The sequence below is a fragment of the Tilletiaria anomala genome, assembly GCF_000711695.1.
Source record: "Tilletiaria anomala UBC 951 chromosome Unknown K437scaffold_11, whole genome shotgun sequence".
NCBI lineage: Eukaryota > Fungi > Basidiomycota > Exobasidiomycetes > Georgefischeriales > Tilletiariaceae > Tilletiaria > Tilletiaria anomala.
Genome location: NW_013547011.1, coordinates 166,368 through 184,943, shown reverse-complemented (window position 1 = coordinate 184,943; position 18,576 = coordinate 166,368). Strand labels below are relative to the sequence as shown.

At 55.0% G+C, this 18,576-nt stretch overlaps 6 protein-coding genes across 6 annotated transcripts; 4 read left to right on the top strand and 2 right to left on the bottom strand.

The window, feature by feature from the left end:
- Positions 1-70: 70 nt before the first annotated feature.
- Positions 71-404, top strand: K437DRAFT_266726 (uncharacterized protein; the record flags this gene model as incomplete). The annotated part of the gene is made up of 2 exons (XM_013389759.1): positions 71-237; positions 323-404. The coding sequence occupies 2 exons, from the start codon at positions 71-73 to the stop codon at positions 402-404; spliced, it is 249 nt and encodes an 82-aa protein (XP_013245213.1).
- Positions 405-1,369: 965 nt separating this feature from the next.
- K437DRAFT_277635 (thiamine diphosphate-binding protein) lies at positions 1,370-3,611 on the bottom strand (the record flags this gene model as incomplete). The annotated part of the gene is made up of 4 exons (XM_013389758.1): positions 1,370-1,686; positions 1,770-3,020; positions 3,112-3,207; positions 3,284-3,611. The coding sequence occupies 4 exons, from the start codon at positions 3,609-3,611 to the stop codon at positions 1,370-1,372; spliced, it is 1,992 nt and encodes a 663-aa protein (XP_013245212.1).
- Positions 3,612-4,082: 471 nt separating this feature from the next.
- K437DRAFT_17604 (ADC synthase) lies at positions 4,083-8,518 on the top strand. Its single transcript, XM_013389694.1, has 4 exons — positions 4,083-5,321; positions 5,389-7,631; positions 7,714-8,128; positions 8,211-8,518. Exons 1-4 carry the CDS (start codon positions 4,553-4,555, stop codon positions 8,318-8,320), a joined length of 3,537 nt encoding a protein of 1,178 aa, XP_013245148.1. The 5' UTR covers positions 4,083-4,552; the 3' UTR covers positions 8,321-8,518.
- Positions 8,519-8,842: 324 nt separating this feature from the next.
- K437DRAFT_266723 (HSP20-like chaperone) lies at positions 8,843-9,494 on the top strand (the record flags this gene model as incomplete). Its single annotated transcript, XM_013389757.1, has 2 exons — positions 8,843-9,063; positions 9,137-9,494. The coding sequence occupies 2 exons, from the start codon at positions 8,843-8,845 to the stop codon at positions 9,492-9,494; spliced, it is 579 nt and encodes a 192-aa protein (XP_013245211.1).
- Positions 9,495-9,683: 189 nt separating this feature from the next.
- K437DRAFT_254351 (putative RPT4-26S proteasome regulatory subunit) lies at positions 9,684-11,687 on the bottom strand. The gene is made up of 6 exons (XM_013389756.1): positions 11,390-11,687; positions 10,944-11,299; positions 10,599-10,862; positions 10,442-10,513; positions 10,063-10,361; positions 9,684-9,959 (listed from the first exon to the last, which is right to left on the bottom strand). Exons 1-6 carry the CDS (start codon positions 11,574-11,576, stop codon positions 9,866-9,868), a joined length of 1,272 nt encoding a protein of 423 aa, XP_013245210.1. The 5' UTR covers positions 11,577-11,687; the 3' UTR covers positions 9,684-9,865.
- A 644-nt stretch (positions 11,688-12,331) lies between these two features.
- Positions 12,332-17,765, top strand: K437DRAFT_280767 (putative CHC1-clathrin heavy chain; the record flags this gene model as incomplete). Its single annotated transcript, XM_013389755.1, has 3 exons — positions 12,332-12,510; positions 12,591-16,657; positions 16,726-17,765. The coding sequence occupies 3 exons, from the start codon at positions 12,332-12,334 to the stop codon at positions 17,463-17,465; spliced, it is 4,986 nt and encodes a 1,661-aa protein (XP_013245209.1). The 3' UTR covers positions 17,466-17,765.
- Between the last annotated feature and the right edge of the window lie 811 nt (positions 17,766-18,576).

Sequence of the window (18,576 nt, the reverse complement as noted above, 5' to 3'; positions counted from 1 at the left end):
CGCTCTCATCACGTCTTTCCCTCCTCTATTGTATTCATCCTGCACACTTCTCGATCCACTTGCAGCATCAATGTCAGCGCCGCGCGACGCGTCTGCGGCCAAGGAGCGCCACTACCAGCATCTCGCCAGCGCGCTGCAAAAGCTCACCGCCAACGTCGCCATGGCGCGCGACCACATCGAGGAAGCTGGCAGGCAGTCGGATGTCATTGCCAGGCTCGCTTGCGGGCAGGCTTCTTTGTGAGTGGTGCCGTCTGTCGTGGCGTCGCTGTGATGTGGCATTGACAATTGATCACTTGTATACCACAAACCTGGCTGTACACAGATTCATGGCATCGCTTGAGCAAGTGGACCAAGAGAGCGCAGCAGCAGCGGAAGCGATGGCACGTGAGGAAGAGCATCAGTAATGGCACCAATCGCTCGCAGGCGCATCTGTCGCCGTGCTATGAATTCTGCCGCCTATCGCCCTTCAGACAGGAAGGACCACGCCCGGCCCATTGCAAAGCGCATCGAATTAAGCTTCCCAGCTGGGGTTTATTCACCTTGAGAAAAGGCAGCCCGCTGAATGAGTATATTGTCCGATACGTGCTGTGTTCCATCCGCCTCGATCGAGTCGGCATTATAACCCGCACAGCAACGCACAGACGCAAAGCATGCCAAGCCGTCAGAGAGCACTTAAAGCACTTAGACTAACTTTGTTCATGTCTCTGCTCGTCTCAACGTTGTGCCCCTTTGACATATCCACTGGAATCCTCGTCTCTCGGTGGCTGCGGGTCGGTCTACAGACCCGAGATCAGATGTGCATGTACTCCGTGTAAGCACTGGTTCTGCAACATTGCTTGAAAAGAGACGAATATTAAGGGCAAACGTTTGCAGAGCAGGCCTAGAGGGAAGCGCTGCATCATTTAATGACCCGATTTAGATGTCTATGCAAGCCCTTTCGGATTGTCTCTGTTATACCAAGGCGATGCAAACGTGGCATGTCATAGGGAAAGGAGAATGGTTTGTTTGCGTTAGAATCCGAATGATGAATATGTTCGTACTCGCAACTATCTTCACTGAAACATTATCGCTCTCAGCTTCAACTTCTACCAGCGTCACCGCAAGCTAATACACGGGGTTGATGATGAAAGAGCCTCGTTCGAACACTACTCTTGATTTGACCACCACGAAACGCACGCAGAACAACAAAACCGGACTGCACACCCGAAATGGTCTGCGAGCAAGATGGTACAATGTGATAGCGAATGCGGTCAACGGAGACATACAGAAAGTTTTTGCATTGAAGCTGCAGAGTGCGATCGTATTTGTGCTATGCGAAGCCTGTGATGCGTTGCCTGGCCAAGAAGCGCCGCTCGTCTTGTTACGATCACTATGCATTGGTGCTCGAGCTCATTTCCGCCTGCCTTCTCAGCGCGGCTGGAGCGTCGCCTCGGGGCATGAAGACCTCAACAAGCGTGCATTTATCAGCCTTGTTGAACTCTTCATCTTTGAGCAGTGCATGTAATTCAGCCTTGGTGTGTGTGGCGTGATAAGCTGTCTTGGACATCTCTGGATCAGAAGCATGCGATGGATTCGTCGGGCGCCTGTAATTGGGCGGTGGGCGCAAGAGGTCGAGTAGCAGCGAGTGGTTGTACGGCTGAATGTCATTGTACGAGGCTTCGGCACCATGAATCTGACGCTCGATTTCTGGAGAAGTGGCATACGAGTGCACACGGGGTCAGACGATCGCTCTTTGCAGGGCAAACGTGAAGCAAGGAAAGGAGACGTACCGTAGCCATCATTATTCAGCACAAAAATCAATGGTGTGAGGCCCTGTCTGATCATCGTTCCGATTTCCTGCAGTGTCAATTGCAAGCTGCCGTCGCCGATGAAGAGAATCGTTCTCCCTTGCTTGGCCGCAGCATCGCCCTGTTTTGTCAGCTCCCTCATGCCCAAAGAGACGCCCAGGGTAGCCGGACAACTCCATCCGATGCTACCCCAGAGCACCTGAGCCAAGAACTGAGCATCGCGAGGGAAGCGTACTTCCATCAGGCCGAACGCAGATGTGCCCGTCTCGCCAATGACTCGGTCTCCTGGGCGGAGGAACTGCCCGACGCGCGGCCAGAGATATGCTTGAGAAATGATGCTGCTCGTCACGCTCTGAGAGCCACCCATGGCCCCGATCTGCTCGTGCGTAAAGGTAGACAACTCCTCTTGAGGAGTCGGCAGCTTGTTGTTGAATGTTGGAATACGGCGCGCCACGCGAAGCAGTTCTTCTGTCTTCTCGAGTCGCTGTCGACCGTGTTTCTTGAGCGCGTCCGTCAGCTTTGGCAAGAGGCCCTTCATGCGCACGCCCTCATAGGTGGCGAACGCAACGCAAATGCGGTCACTGTGCAGTTCAATCGTTGACTCCCTCCTTGTACGATAGGAGAAGTTGCCAGTGTTAAAGTCGCTCTGCAGCGTTCCGATTGCGATGATCAGGTCAGCCTTCTCTTCAATGACTTCCTTCACTTCAGGGGAAGAGATGCTGCCGATGTAGACCCCGCCGTACTGAGGATTCGCGTCCGACTCATCGACGGCCGTTTTGCCCATTGGCGTGGTAAAGATAGGCAGGCCTGAGCTGGCGACAAGAGCACGCGTCTCTTTAACGACATTGTGCCGCAGGGTGCATGCGTCGACGAGGATCACGGGGCATTTTGCATTTGTAACCTTGTCGGTGATCACCCGTAAGACGTATGCTTCCGAGTCAGCCTTGTTCGGTGAGAAGCCTGTCTGCAGCGACTGCTCCGTCAGACGATGCTTGCAGGAAGCCGGCAGGGGGAAATGCACAAGGTCCGAAGGTAGGGCGATGTAGACAGGCAGCGCCTGACGCACACAAACCTCCAAGATGCGGTCCAGCTCGCGCGCAGCATCTTCGCCGGTACCCTCACTGTCCTTTTCCATGAGTTGCATCCGTCCTTCACGCTTCAGTAGAGCAAAATCGAGCTGTGCAGCGGTGATCTGACGTGCAATCTGACCGAACGCGACAAACTTGTGGTCGCCTGTGGGGCCATCTCATAGGTAGGGAAGTGAACAGAAGGATATGTGAGTCCATGCGGTAGGTCCAGACGTGTCACATACTGCGTGATCTACCAAGCGTATGGTGCAGCAGTAGACCATGCTCTTGGGCAGAGCTTGTGGGTGTGCCAACAATGTGTATCACAGGGATGCGTTCAGAGTAGCATCCAGCTATCCCACGTCGACAGAAGCAGATCAGCACTGAAGATTCTCTGCGACACTGCAACAGGTCCTTGCAGAGACTCACCAATCCCATTCGCTGCGCTCAGTTCTCCGACACCCATGGTAGTGACCACTACGCTGGGTCTCTGAGGTCCGAGAACACGTGCAAGACCGTCTGCTGAATAGGTAGCATTGAGCTCATTAGCATTACCGATCCACTCGGGCGCCTTCCCGTTGATCCCATGGTTCTGCTTGGAACCTGACTTCGCGTGATGATCAAGGAATTGAGAAAGCAGACCCAGTGAGTAGTCTCCGGGAACACCTTGGATTACTGGAACATTGAGCTGTTCGAGTCGACTCAGGAGGTACTCCGAAAGGAGGATACTGTTGCGGGTGCCGGCTGAGGAGGACATGGTCACGGGTTTCGTCGTGATGGATGTCCAGTCCACCTCGCCGTTGTGTTGGCCTGGCAAGCTGGAAGTGCGAATCGCGCTGGGAGATGAAACCACGCCGAAAGAAAGACACACTGAAAGAAGTCTCTCCTACGACTTCTTTATATAGGGAGAAGCATCTTCAGCGCAACATTGGCTGAGTCAATCAAATTGACGCATCACACGCATGTGGCTTATTGCTGACATGCGCTCTCACGGACAACTTCGTAACGTCATTTTCGGCGATGATGACAGCTGCGAGTTGCGCTAGTTTGCCCTCGATTTAAATATTGGAGCAATCATCCGACCCTTCGGTAATCCAGTTTTGGGTGCGCAGGTAGGTCTCTTCGCCTTTATCGGGTTAGTGCCGTCGAATCCAGAGGCAACGGACACGGTCAGAATCCCTGTGGAGACCCCCCTTAGTCCAGATTTACACTCTGACGAGTTTTCATCTGCATCAATTCCGTGCAAGATGCTGTTCCCAGGCCTCAGCACCTCAGCGCCTCATGCCATCAGCGCCTCGGCAGTTTCTGGCTCTGGCTCCAGCAAGCACAAGCAACAAGCTGGGATGCTGATGGCTGATACGTTCCTCAAAAGACACGTCATGACTCAACGCGACAACAATTGTGCCTTGTACGTCATAGCATCAGACCATCAGCCGAAGAGTCCGAGAAACCAGTCTGCTGTCGAGGGGAGCTTGCACCGATTATACAATTTTGGCTGGCTTCATCCCAATCAAAGAGTCACCTAAAGGACACCTTGTGAAGTTTAGGTCACCAAGCAAGAAGGGTCTAGTTGCGAGCGGGGAGACTCGAGTGAGCCGTCTGAAATGTTTCACCATCTCAACGTCGAGAACAGCGATCCTGTCATTTTTGAAGGCTGAAATCCGGAAGGCGAGGCTGCACGTATGGCTCCGTCACGCAATGCTGTCCCAAGCAGCCGAGGAGGCAGCTACAACGGCACCGGCTCTTCGTCTGCTGATCGTGGACCACTTTGACTCGTACACGCTTAACCTCCTCTCCCTCTTGTCACGCGTATGGCAGACCGACTTTTCGTCGGTCGAGCTGACTGGCCGGTCGAATGTACACAAGACAACTCCAACAAACCTGCAATCGGAACGGGGCCATCATGCAGGTCAATTCGAGCTGCAGCAACTGATAGCCTCTTCATCAAAGAGTCCGGCTGCACATGCCACACACACCTACGGCGGCACGGCCAACGCGCTCATGGCCTCCAATGTGGTGGTACTCCCGCACACGCACTCGCTCCTTTCGTCGGAAGAGTCCATTCGAACGCAAGTCCTGCCGTACATTGACGCCATCATCCTCTCCCCGGGCCCGGGCACCCCCCACGAGCCAAACGACTTTGCTGCCGCAGAACGCTTGCTGCGTATGCAAGAAAGGCCCAAATGCGATGGCAATGGTAGAAACTCGGTCCCAATCCTCGGTGTCTGCCTCGGCCACCAGGGCATTGCTACCGCTTTCGGGGGCAAAGTCAGGCGTGCGAAAAGTATTCGACATGGTGTGCAGAGCCAGCTCAGTTGGACCACGGAAGCAGCACATAGAAGTGCCTTCTTTGGTTTCGGGGAAGCAGTAGAGAGAGAAGGGGATGTCGAAGGGGAAGGGTTGTTCAAGGGGATCAGGCAAGGTTGCCAAGTGATTCGCTACAATAGTCTGACCGTTGATCCGAATTGTAAGTTCTTTTCCACTTCTCAGCTCCACACATGAACAGCCTCTAACAGAAATTGTCATTTTCGAAGCCTTGCCGAATTGCTTGGAAGCACTCGCATGGACCTACGACCCTCCCAACACGCACCCACCTCCCATTCTCCCACAAAACTTCCCCATCCTACCACCGTCGCGCCGCCCTACCCCAGCTGCCACGCCCATCCGCATTTCCACACCGCGACTTGCGTCGCAAGCTTCTATGGCATCGCTCGCTACTACATCCACGTTGAATGGTGAAGGACGCACTCTTGCAAAAGGAATCACAAACGGGACGGAAGGAGAAGCTGTCTTGTTGGCCTTGCGCCATCGCTCGCTGCCTATATGGGGCGTACAATTTCATCCCGAGAGTATCGACTCGCGCAATGGGGAGAAAATTCTGGCGAATTGGCTGCACTTAGCTTCTCAGCATCTTACAGGCTATGAACAGCAAGAGTCCAACGAAAATTATATGCGAGAAGATTCGGCCGCAGCAGCTGAGGGCAATGTCTCTCAGCTACCTCCGCAAGTATCTAGCCTACCGCAGCACTTGGTCCGCGCCGGACGCGCCTGCGTCGCTATTGGCTCCTCATCAGTGTTGGAGCCAGGAGCCATTGATGGAACATCAACTGCGGGATATCCATCACCATCGTGCCCCCTTGCATGCACTGAAAGTACGATAATGGATAACACCCGCGCGTGGCAATTGCAGCTCCAGTGTCTGCAAATGCCACCGTCCGATTACGTTTCAGAGAATACAAACAGAAGCACGCTCTCAAGCAGAACACTGGGCTCGCCGTCAATATCACACCGATTCCCAACCGCCGAACAAGCGGAGCGCGTCTTCGAGCGTCTTTTCTTCAAGTCCCCCGTCGGTCAGGACGATGGAAGTGGACGAGCAGTGGGAACGGGTCGCTCGATGGATGGCATCTGGCTCGACAGCGCACGAAAAGCGGACCCACACTCGCGCTTTTCGTACATGGCCCTGCCGGACCTATGGCTGTCTTATTCGCGAGAGAACAGGGAAATCGTGGTCTCCTTGCCACAACCGCCTTCACATGGAGGAAACTCGAGAGTCAGGTTCAAGCTGTGCGATGGCGAGAGCTGGTGGGCCGTCGTACAGGATGTCCAGCGGAGCTTGCAGGCTATTTGGAGACAGGGGACGCCTGGAGGCACATCAAGCGAAAGGCACCGTGGATCTCACGAATGCCCACAAGCAGCGCGTGACGTGGACATCAACATGTTCTGTGGCGGCCTTGTGGGCTATTTTGGATATGGTATGCGAAAAGAAGCTATCTTCCGAGATGAACCGTTGCCGCAGGAGCCAACATTGTCCTCGCTTTCGCCATGCTCACCGGCGCTGTCCGATGATGCATTAGCAAATGGATCCTTGCTCCATGGCCGCTCGAGCAAGGAAAACGACAATGGCAATGCACACGAGGCAACGAGCAAGCCGGACTCGGAGCTTGCAATGTGCTCGCGTGTCCTTGTCTTCGACCACCACACAGGCGCATGGACGGCATTTAGCCTGTCTCACTGTGAGGACAGTGGTGCACTCTTCGAACCCGGTCTTACATCGCAAGCAGGAATTGAAGCTAATGGAGCCACGGCGAAGAATATCTTACATCAGATCCTTGCTACTCTCGCTACTTCTGATGATTCGCATGAATGGCTTCAATTCGTCAAGCACGAACTGCTGGCCATTGGATGCGAAGCCAGTGAGGAGCGCAGCACTTCGAGCACCAGGTCTTCTTTTCGCCCACGCTTTCTCCCACTCATGCGGTCAGACGACAGGGCGCAGCAGTACATGGACAAGGTACAGTCGTGCCGAATGCATATTGCCTCTGGCGAAAGCTACGAGCTTTGTCTGACGACGCAATTCAGGGGCCGCATCGCCCTCGAGATTGGCGACGACCAACAGGACGAAACGATCATGCACTACGAATTGTACAAGACTCTTCGCAGGAAGAACGCTGCGCCATACTCCGCCTTCATCCCTTTGCCGCGCCTACGCGACGATGGCTGCAAGGGGTCTCGTGCCATCTGTTCTACATCACCCGAGCGCTTCATGCGCGTGACGGCACGGGGGCTCGCGGAGATGAAGCCGATCAAGGGAACACTCTCGCGAGCTGGATACAAGCCTGGTGAAGAAAGCTGGCTGCCATGCCAGTGCAAATGTCAGGATGCGCGAAGATGCGAATGTCAGGAAGCGCAGAAGAAATTGTGGAGGGACAAGGAGGACGCCAAGCGTCGAAAGGCACTGGCTGCCGACATTAAAGAAAGGGCCGAAAATCTGATGGTGAGTGCGCAACGGTACGGAGAGCTTCGCAAGTGTAGGAAAGTTGCGGCAACTGACGTTTTCGTGTACTTGGGTGGACAAGATCGTCGATCTGATCCGTGCAGACTTGCTATCGATATGCAAACCAGCGTCTGTTCAGGTCCCCAAGTTGATGTCTGTCGAATCGTACACGTCCGTGCATCAGCTCGTCACAACTGTTCAAGGTCAACTCAAGTCCGGCATCAGCTCCACGGAGGCAGTCGCCCGCTGCTTTCCGCCCGGAAGCATGACTGGCGCACCCAAGAAGCGGAGCGTCGCAATCCTCGATGAGATTGAACGCCTCGGACGTGGCCTTTGCGCGCCCGATCATGGTGATCGTGCACAAGACGGATCGGAGGCTCATTCCCAGGCGTTCGATGCGGAAAGAGGGATCTATTCAGGTGTGCTTGGCTGGCTTGGCATCGACGGCTCAGCGGACTTTGCCGTCATTATTCGCACCGCGTATGTGGAAGGCAGAGGTGCGTGATAGCAAGGCATCTTTCTCTCGCATGCGCTTGGAGAGAGGCTGACTTTCTGAGCGCTTCTTCTACCGAACCACAGATGTTTCCATCGGAGCGGGCGGCGCTGTTACATACGCTTCAGACCCTGCGAAGGAATGGGATGAGGTGCTCGACAAAGCGAAAGCCATCGCGCAGATAGTAGAGGCATGACGAGCCTGAGAAGTAGAAGGTAGTTGAACCCGAATTTCATTGGAAAGGCGCGGAGTATGTGCGGATTGCACCAGATCGCCGCCTACATGTCCGCGATTTCCACCTCGATTCCCCGGCATCCGAAGAATCTGCGAGATTCCAGAAGCTTCGAGCCGAAACACTTCCAGCATCCCATGCGAGTTTGTTTCACAAGACGCTCATGACGAAGTCGATGATGTTAATGTGCTGCTCGCTCAGCTTCGTCGATGTTCTCTGACAGACGAATGAGACGCTGTCCCGAGAAGGCTCATCGTCCATTCGAAAGCGCAGCAATGCTCTTGCCCAAGCAGGGTATAAAACAGCGCGGGTCAGTCGCATCGTCCTATCTCTCAATATCCGACCTCTCAGACAACAAGTATGCTTTTTCGCACAGCACGTAAAGCACTCTTCCAACAGCTTCCCAAATCAAGCTCTCAACGCACACTCAGCCTAAGCGCACGGTTATTGAGACCCGCAGCAGCCTACGTCCCAGCAGCCAACGACATGACGCTTTCTCTCAGGCCTTGGTTCCACCCGACCAGCTTCTTCAGCCCGGACCCATTCTCCACTTTCGACACGGAGCCCGATTCGAGCAACGCTGATCCGGAGGGACAGCAAGTTGCTTCCCGCTCTCCGGCCAATTTTTTCCACCGTCACTCCCTCCCGGCTGGCCCAGCCACGGACATTCACGACACGGGTGATACAATCGTGGTCACGAGCGAATTGTGCATATCTCCCCGTCTTTCAAGGTAAATGATTGGGTACTGAACTGCTTTCTAATTTCCGTCACTTGTACAGGCCTGGTGTCAAGAAGGAAGATGTCCACGTCAGCCTCGATGATAAGTCGCGCAAGCTGACCATCTCCGGTTCGTTCAAGTCCGAGTTCCATACCGGCAGTGGCGAACAATTCAAGGAAGCTAGCGAGGAAGGAAAGGAGAATGGCAGCGCAAGCAAGGAGCAGAAGAGGCATGGCCCTCGTCCTCTGATCAGTGAACGTACCTACGGTTCCTTCTCTCGCACGTGGATCTTGCCCAACAATGTGCAGACGGACCATCCAGACATCAAAGCGAGTTTCCAGGATGGCGTTCTCAAACTCTGCATCCCCAAGAAGGCGCAGCCTGAGACGAAGGAGCCGCGCACCATCATGGTTGAGTGAGGACTTATCAGAGATCCAATAGCAGCGGCCGTTTGTTCGACCTTGAAGCAGCCATAACGCACAATGCGCATGTCAGCTAGCGCGAGTCACCATTTGCCTCATTCTGATAGCATCCCTCAACAATATTTCCCATCTCGTATGCGTCATATCTCGCACGCACAATTTAGCATAGTCCACCATAACATTTAGCTGTCGCAATAATTGAATTTGCCATTCATGAGCACGTGTGTCTGCTTTCATCTGAAGTGTTGTCAGTGAATACACTGTGTCGTTCTACTATGCGTAAATTCCTGGAACGGATGATCAAAATCTGGGATGAAGATTTGCATGTATGCGCGGCCAAGATACAGGCACACACGAATCTAAGCTCGCTACACAGCAGAGTAGTCGATCTTTGTCTCGTGCTTCTTGGCTTCTTGCAGCTTGCGCGCCGCCTTCATGAAGTCATCCTGCGTGACATAGTCTCTGTAGGAGCGTAGTTCAGAGGAGAAACGTGGGGGGTCAGTGATTTGCGTTCATGGCAGCCCTAAGTGCAATGTATGTGCCAATTACAGCAACTCTAACGCACCTATCGTCGCGCAGCGCAAACATGCCGGCTTCTGTGCAGACGTTTCGAAGATCTGCGCCGTTGAACCCATCTGACAGCTTGACAATCGCTTCGTAGTCCAACTCATCCTTTTTGGCCAGCGGCTTGCAGTGGATCTTGAGAATCTCCAACCGGGACTGCTCGTTTGGCAAGGGGATCTCGATCTTCCGGTCGATACGCCCGGGTCGCATCAGCGCGGGGTCGAGTGTGTCGGGTCGGTTGGTGGCCATGATGATCTTGGTCTTGCCGAGGTAGTCGAAACCGTCCATCTGATTCAGAAGCTGTGTGGGTGCATTAAAAGGCATAGCGTCTGTGAGCGAAAGAGCCCATCCAGGGAGGAAATTCCAGCCCAGCAGCTCACCTCCATCAGTGTCCGTTGAATCTCCCGATCAGCTGACGTTCCCTCTGAGAACCTTCGCCCTCCAATCGCGTCCTGTGAACGCAATCATTCGCAGTTGGTCAGTCTTCAAAAATGTCGAGGGTACGTTTCCAGGGCTCCAAAAAGGCGGATGACTCACGATTTCGTCCATAAAAATGATACATGGCTCGTGCTCCTTTGCATAGCCGAACATCTCCCTGACTAAGCGCGCGCTTTCGCCAATGTATTTGTCGACGATAGCGCTCGAGACAACCTTGAGGAAGTTGGTCTCGAGCGTGGCGGCGACGGCGCGCGCGAGCAGAGTCTTGCCTGTGCCTGGTGGGCCGTAGAGTAGAACACCTTTTGGTGGCTTGATGCCCACACGCATGAATAGCTCTGGGTTCTTGAGCGGTAATTCGATGACCTTAGGAAAAGAAGGACGCAAGTGATCAGGCGGGTCGCTCGAGGGGTCACAGGCCAAAAATGCTGCTAATGGAGCACTCACTTCTCTTAACTCCCGAATTTGTTCACCAAGACCTCCAATACCAGCAAATGTGACGCCGCCAGGGTCTTCCATGCTCATGTTGTATACGAGCGGATCCACTTCTCGTGGAAGGATGCGCATGATGGTCAGCGTGGTCATGTCGAGGGAAACGCGTGCGCCTTGCTTGAGCTTGTGCTTGGGTACGGAGGAGCGGCATCCGACGATGTAGCGAGGGCCTGAGGATGCTTTGACGATGTATCGCTCTTCGTCTAACTGTTTCAGCAGCTCTCCGATAATCTGCCCTACCGACTGGAGTGCTTTGATGTCATCTTCGGTTTTGTCAAAGTCCGTCTCCAGATCCTTGAGCCCAAAGCGCACTACGCCCAAGCAGGTGAAGAAAGGAAAACGCAAAGCAGTTTAGCCACCATTGTTCAGAACGAGGCACTTCTCAGAGCGCCGCTACGCACGCTTCTTCAACCCTTCTGATAGGTCCTCGTGCTGCTTTAGTGCCTTCTTGTATGCGACGAGTGCAGCGTCTTTGCGCGCATCGCCCGTGATGACAGGCGCTTCTAACGCCGTGGACGATGAGCCATTTGCCGCCACACCGCTGCTCGGGCCGGCGGCGGCGGCGTTTTCGTTGCTGTTGTCCGACATGTTTTCTATGCAGCACGGCTCTTGTGAGCTCGCCTGTTCTTCTCCGTGACGATGAGGGGGTGTAGTCGATGTCGAGTCTATACGCGAGAACGAAGAAGACATTGATGTTCAAGCGGCCTGCAAGAAAGGTGTTAGTTGGTCCAATCTCAATGACGCGGCTTCTTTCGACGTGATGTTGCAGCGGGCGTTTCGGTTCTGGCTGACCGCGACTGAGCGGAACAGAATACTACAGTGCCCACTGCCGTCAGCCGCACAGACCTCTCTCCAAACGTGTCTCATTCCTCGCTGTGCCGCGCCCGCGCTGTTGCCATGCCACCATCGAACCACACAGCCGCCAGCACGAAGATGAGATCCACCTCACGCAGTCAATCCCTCGCCTTGCTACAGTAATACTTTCTTCCTGATCGCAGCTATACAGGCAGGCACAGCATCCACTGCCTGGATGCACTCTGCGCAAAGAGCGGAAGAAGCAGCACAGAGCAGCATTTGTACTCGCTCGCCCATCTAACCAGCGCACAACATTCGGAAGAAGCGCGTGTGTTGCCAAGCTTCCCCCTTCGAGGCCTCTCACTCGTCTCTCGCTCAACTGCGCGGTCCTCCAAGCCTCGACTTGGACCATACCCTCAGCGAGTGGAGCGGACTGAAAGCAGCAAGCTCTCTTTCGGGGTATCTGGCGCTGCTCGCATCAGAAAATAGTGCATCTCATCTGGAAGATAGAAATACCATTTGCGTGCCGCACAGATTATACAGCAACGATGGCGGACAAGCCCATCCTCTTCTCGGAGCACGTCCAGCTCACCAACTTGGGCATCGCGGCCGAGTCCATCTCCTTTGCCAATGTCACGCTAGAGTCGGAGAACTTTGTCTGTGTGCGGGAAAGCATCAATGGACAAAACTCGGTGGCCATTGTCAACTTGAACGATATCAGCAATGTGTGAGTAGCAGTCGAGTGGCACGCGTGCTCTTCCCGGCTCTTGTTTCTGACCATGGGGATACCTTCATTCGGAAATGCAGCATGCGCCGGCCTATCACGGCCGACTCGGCCATCATGAACCCAGTGCAGAAGATTATCGCGCTCAAGTCGGGGCGTCAGCTCCAGCTCTTCAACATCGAGGCCAAGGCCAAGGTCAAGTCGCACGTCATGAACGAGGATGTCACCTTCTGGAAGTGGATCTCAAACACTTCCCTCGGCGTCGTAACCGAAGGCTCCGTTTACCACTGGAGCATGGAAGGCGAAGGAGTGCCGACTAAAGTGTTCGACAGGCATGCCAGTCTCGCTGGATCGCAGATCATCAACTACCGCGTGAGCCCAGACGAAAAGTGGATGGTGCTCATCGGTATCTCAGGTAACACGACACCGGGAGCATTCCGCGTCAAGGGAGCGATGCAGCTATACAGTAAGGACCGGGCCGTCTCCCAGCCGATCGAGGGCCACGCTGCTGCCTTTGCAGACATCAAGACGGATGATTCGCCCAACCCGTTCAAGCTGTTCACGTTTGCCGTCCGCACTGGCACCGGCGCCAAGCTGCACGTCGTCGAGATCGACCACCAGGCGGGCCAGCCAGCCTTCACCAAAAAGGCTGTCGACGTCTTCTTCCCACCCGAGGCAGCGAACGACTTTCCCGTCGCTATGCAGGTCAGCAAGCGCTACGGCATCGTCTACCTCGTCACCAAATACGGCTTCATCCACCTTTACGACCTCGAGAGCGGTACATGCATCTACATGAACCGCATCTCCGGCGAGACCATCTTCATCACAGCCGAGCACGAGTCGACGAGCGGCATCATCGGTGTCAACAGGAAGGGACAGGTGCTCTCAGTCACTGCGGACGAGAACACGCTGATCCCGTACATCCTGACGACGCTCAACAATACCGAGCTCGCGTTCAAGCTGGCGTCGCGCGGCAACCTGCCTGGTGCGGATGATTTGTACCTGCAACAGTTCCACTCGCTCTTCAGCTCTGGCCAGTACAACGAAGCAGCCAAGATCGCTGCCAACTCACCGCGCGGCATTCTACGCACGCCGACGACGATAGAGCAGTTCAAGCAGGTCCCCAACCAGCCTGGCACACTCTCGCCCATCCTGCAGTACTTTGGCATCCTCCTTGAGAAGGGCACGCTCAACAAATTCGAGTCGCTTGAGCTTGCACGTCCCGTGCTTGTGCAGGGCCGCAAGCACCTACTCGAAAAGTGGCTCAAAGAGAACAAGATCGAGTGCAGCGAGGAGCTCGGCGATATTGTCCGTCAGCATGACATGAACCTGGCGCTAAGTGTCTATCTGCGCGCTAACGTGCCCAACAAAGTCGTCGCCTGCTTTGCCGAGACGGGTCAAGTCGACAAGATCATTCTCTATGCCAAAAAGGTCAGCTACACGCCTGACTACGCTGCGTTGTTGCAGCACATTGTGCGCATCAACCCGGAGAAAGGCGCCGAGTTCGCTAGCAGCCTTGTGCAGGATGAGAGCGGGCCCCTGGTCGACATTGAGCGTGTTGCCGACATCTTTATGGGTCAGAACATGATCCAGCAGGCCACATCGTTCTTGCTTGATGCACTTAAGGACAATAAGCCCGAGCAGGCGCACTTGCAGACGCGTCTGCTCGAAATGAACCTCGTCAATGCACCCCAGGTCGCCGATGCCATCCTTGGAAACCAGATGTTCACGCACTATGACCGCCCGCGGATTGCCAACCTTTGCGAGAAGGCGGGTCTGCTGCAGCGCGCGCTGGAACACTATGAGGACATTGCCGACATCAAACGCGCTGTCGTGCACTCCAACCTGCTCAACGTTGAGTGGCTCGTCGAGTACTTTGGCCGTCTGACGGTCGAACAGAGCTTAGATTGTCTCAAGGAGATGCTCAAAGTCAACATCCGCCAGAACCTCTCCGTCGTTGTGCAGATCGCCACTAAGTACTCCGACCTGCTCGGACCCGTTCAGCTCATCGAGATGTTTGAGAACTTTAAGTCTTTCGAGGGTCTGTACTACTACCTTGGCTCCGTCGTCAATTTGTCGACCGACCCCGAGGTGCATTTCAAGTACATTCAGGCTGCGACGCGCACCGGCCAGATCCGCGAGGTGGAGCGAATCTGCCGCGAGTCGAATTACTACAACCCGGAGAAGGTCAAGAACTTCCTCAAGGAGGCCAAGCTGCAGGACCAGCTGCCGCTCATCATCGTCTGCGACCGCTTCGACTTTGTCCACGATCTTGTGCTCTACCTCTACCAGAACATGCTGATCAACTTCATCGAGGTATATGTTCAGCGCGTCAACTCGAGCCGCACGCCGCAGGTCATCGGCGGCCTACTCGACGTTGACTGTGACGAAGGAGTCATTAAGAACATCCTAGGCTCCGTCACCGGCCCCATCCCGGTCGACGAGCTGGTCGAGGAGGTGGAGAAACGCAACCGCCTTAAGCTGATCCTCCCATGGATCCAGTCCAAGATCGACGCCGGCCAGACGGACCAAGGTCTGTACAACGCCATGGCCAAGGTCTACATTGACAACAATAATAACCCGGAACAGTTCCTCAAGGAAAACACGCTCTACGATCCCAAGGTTGTTGGAAAGTACTGCGAGAAGCGCGACCCTTACCTGGCTTACATTGCCTACGCCAAGGGGTTCTGCGACGAGGAGCTCATAAAGATCACCGACGACAACGCAATGTTCAAGCACCAGGCACGCTACCTCGTTCTGCGTCGCCAGCTCGCCCTTTGGGACCAAGTCCTCAGCTCGGAGAATGTCAACCGCAGGCAGCTCGTTGACCAGGTCGTCTCCACCGCTGTGCCCGAGTCGACCAACCCGGAAGATGTCTCTGTCACTGTCAAGGCATTCATGGCTGCCGATCTGCCACATGAGCTCATCGAGCTCCTTGAGAAGATCATTCTGGAGCCATCGGCGTTCAGTGACAACCGCAGTCTGCAGAACTTGCTCCTGCTCACCGCCGTAAGGACCGACAAGGGCAAGGTCATGAACCTGATCGACCGCCTCAACGGTTACGACGTCGATGAGATTGCCAAGATTGCCATCGACCACGGGCTTTATGAGGAGGCGTACAAGATCTTCCAGAAGGCGGACCGCCAGCTGGACGCCATGAATGTGCTGGTTGAACACATCGTCTCGATCGATCGCGCGTTCCAGCACGCCAACAAGCTTGACAAGCCCGAGCTGTGGAGCCGCCTCGGTAAAGCCCAGTTGGATGGTCTGCGTATTAAGGATGCCATCGATTCGTACGTCAAGGCGGAGGACCCTTCCAACTTCACCGAGGTCATCGAGATCGCAGAGCATGCCGGTCGGGAAGAGGAGCTGATCCGCTACCTCCAAATGGCCCGCAAGAAGGCCAGGGAACCGCTGATCGACACTGAGTACGCATATTGCTTGGCTAAGGCGAACCGCCTGTCGGACATGGAGGAATTCCTCAGCATGACCAACGTCGCGGATGTGCTTAGCGTTGGTGAAAAGTGCTTCAACGACGAGCTTTACGAGGCCTCCAAGATCCTCTTCTCGAGTGTCTCAAACTATGCACGTCTCGCCACGACCTTAGTCTTCCTTGGGGACTACCAGGGAGCCGTGGAGGCCGCTCGTAAGGCTGGCAACACGAGCGTCTGGAAACAGGTACATGCTGCGTGCTTGAAGAAGGGAGAGTTCAAGTTGGCCCAGATCGCCGGTCTGGCTGTTGTCGGCAGTGCAGAGGAGCTCCCAGCTCTCACGCGCGCCTACGAGCGCTTAGGCTACTTTGACGAGCTGCTCGAGCTGCTCCTGGCTGGCTTGGGTCTCGAGCGTGCATCCAAGGCGCTATTCACGCTCTGCGCCCAGTCGCTCGCCAAGTACAGGCCGACAAAGTTGATGGAACATCTCAAGATGCACTGGTCGAGGACGAACCTGCCGCCCGTTGCGCGTATGTGCGAGCAGTACGCTCTCTGGCCCGAAGCGGCATACTGCCTGATGAAGGATTCCGAGCACGACGAGTGCGCCATGATGGCCATGGACAGAACCGTCGTCTGGGAAGACTTGGGACACGACTCCTTCAAGGGTCTTGTCGGTAAGGTGTCCAATGTTGAAATCTTCTACCGGGCGATTAACTTTTGTGAGTCATATCGCTTTATGGTAGTTCGAAGAGTCTAAGTTGAACTGTCATTTTTGGTTGTCGAACAGATCTGCAACAACATCCCCTACAGCTTAATGACCTCCTTGTCTCTCTATCTGGCACCAACCGTCTGGATCATGGCCGTGTCGTCCGGATGCTACGAAAGTCAGACGCATTCCCGCTCGCATCTGGGTTCTTGCTCAGCAGCCTCAAGCTCGACGCGACCGAGGTCAACGAGGCAGTGTTCGACTTGCTGGTCGAGGAGGAGGACCACGCGCAGCTTCGTAGCTTGATCGGGACGGTAAATTCCTTTGGCGTTCTGGAGCTGGCACGAAGATTGGAGAACAGCGAGCTGCTCGAGTTCCGCCGGATCGCTGTCGTGCTGTACAACAAGCAGAAGCTGTGGTCGGATAGTATCGCGCTGAGCCAGCGGGATCGATTGATCAAGGATGCAATCGCCACTGCAGCCGAGTCGAACAGCAAGGAGGTGGCCAAATCGCTGTTCGAGTACGTTGTCTCTCTGGGAAATTGGGAGGCGACAGCTGCGATGCTGCTCGCAGCCGACTGGTTGCTGGACGAGGATTACGTGATGGAGTTGCGCTGGCGAAAAGGCATCCCCAGCGATTTCGTCCAGCCGTATCTGATCCAGAAGGCGGCGCAGCGCAACTCGCGGCTGGTGCAACTTGAGCAGCAGCTCAAGGAACTGGCGACGCGCACCCAGACCAAGCAGGAGGAAGAGGATTCGGCACCGATACTGGGACCAGGTGGCCTTGGTGGGCCGAGATTGATCACAGCAGCGCCGCAGTGAGTCTAGAAAAAAAAAGATCATCATGGACGCACTGACAATCGTTACTGGTTTCTTTTTGCTTTCGCGCTTTGCCGTTGCTAGAATGATGGGGCAACCAACGGGTATGCAGATGCCACAGGCTACTGGGATGAACGGGTACCAAGCAGGATTCGGGTATTAAGTGGTGGCCTCTCCCATCATCGCTGTATATGACAAGTATGAAGCAATCATAACAGGTTTAGATCATCCCGGACAAGGCACTTTCGTTGGATTAGACATTCAATGATATAGCGATGTTCGATTTGCAGTGCAGGGTAAGACTGCGGGATGCAGAGATACATGAAGCAACAAGAGAGATTGAATACATGAAGGATACCTTTTGCGAATGGGGCGTGATATGCTGCGGGAATGATGGTCACCGTGATGCCGTTTGGGTTGGTCCTGTGCGACCACCCGGAAAGATTGGGCTGATTCTTGGAGCGCCCTTGGCGCGCAATTCCCGTCATGACCTTCGACTGGTTTCCACTCCAGCCTGCCAACACCCTTGAGGCATCGCGACTCGGAGAGCCGCGGTTTCCCGGGGCGGCAAGCAGGAACGATGGCGAGCACGATGGGCTGTTCGTGCTTTGCTTTGCCGATATCACGTCCAGCGACCAAGACGGAGCCGGGCCAAGACTCAGATGCCGCCACCGCTACGCTCCGTGGCGACGTAGCGCCCTCCGAAGCTGGTGCCGCGCTCGGCTGCAAGATGCGCGGCGCGCCGGCTGTAAACGTACAGGCCTGCTGCGCCGGCAGTAGAGAATCTGCCGGATGCAGCAGCAGTGGTAGCAGGAAAATCGATAAGCGTGGGCGGAGCGGGTCAAATCTAAGATTGGCAATTGTATCGTGAAGACCACCGCCACTTACACGAGCAAGCTCCGCGGTCGCAGGATGGCCATCATTGCGCTTCGGCTGTAGATTTCAAACAGGAATCGCGGGTATTGTCCGACTTTCTGGCAGTGACGACGATGAGAACTGCGACCTTTACGCAGAATTAGATAAACACCGTCCCTCCGAGGGAACGATCGAGGTCAGGGAATAAGAGGTCGTGGAGGTCGAAATCCCGAGAGCCAAAGTGGTGAGCTGCCAGGTA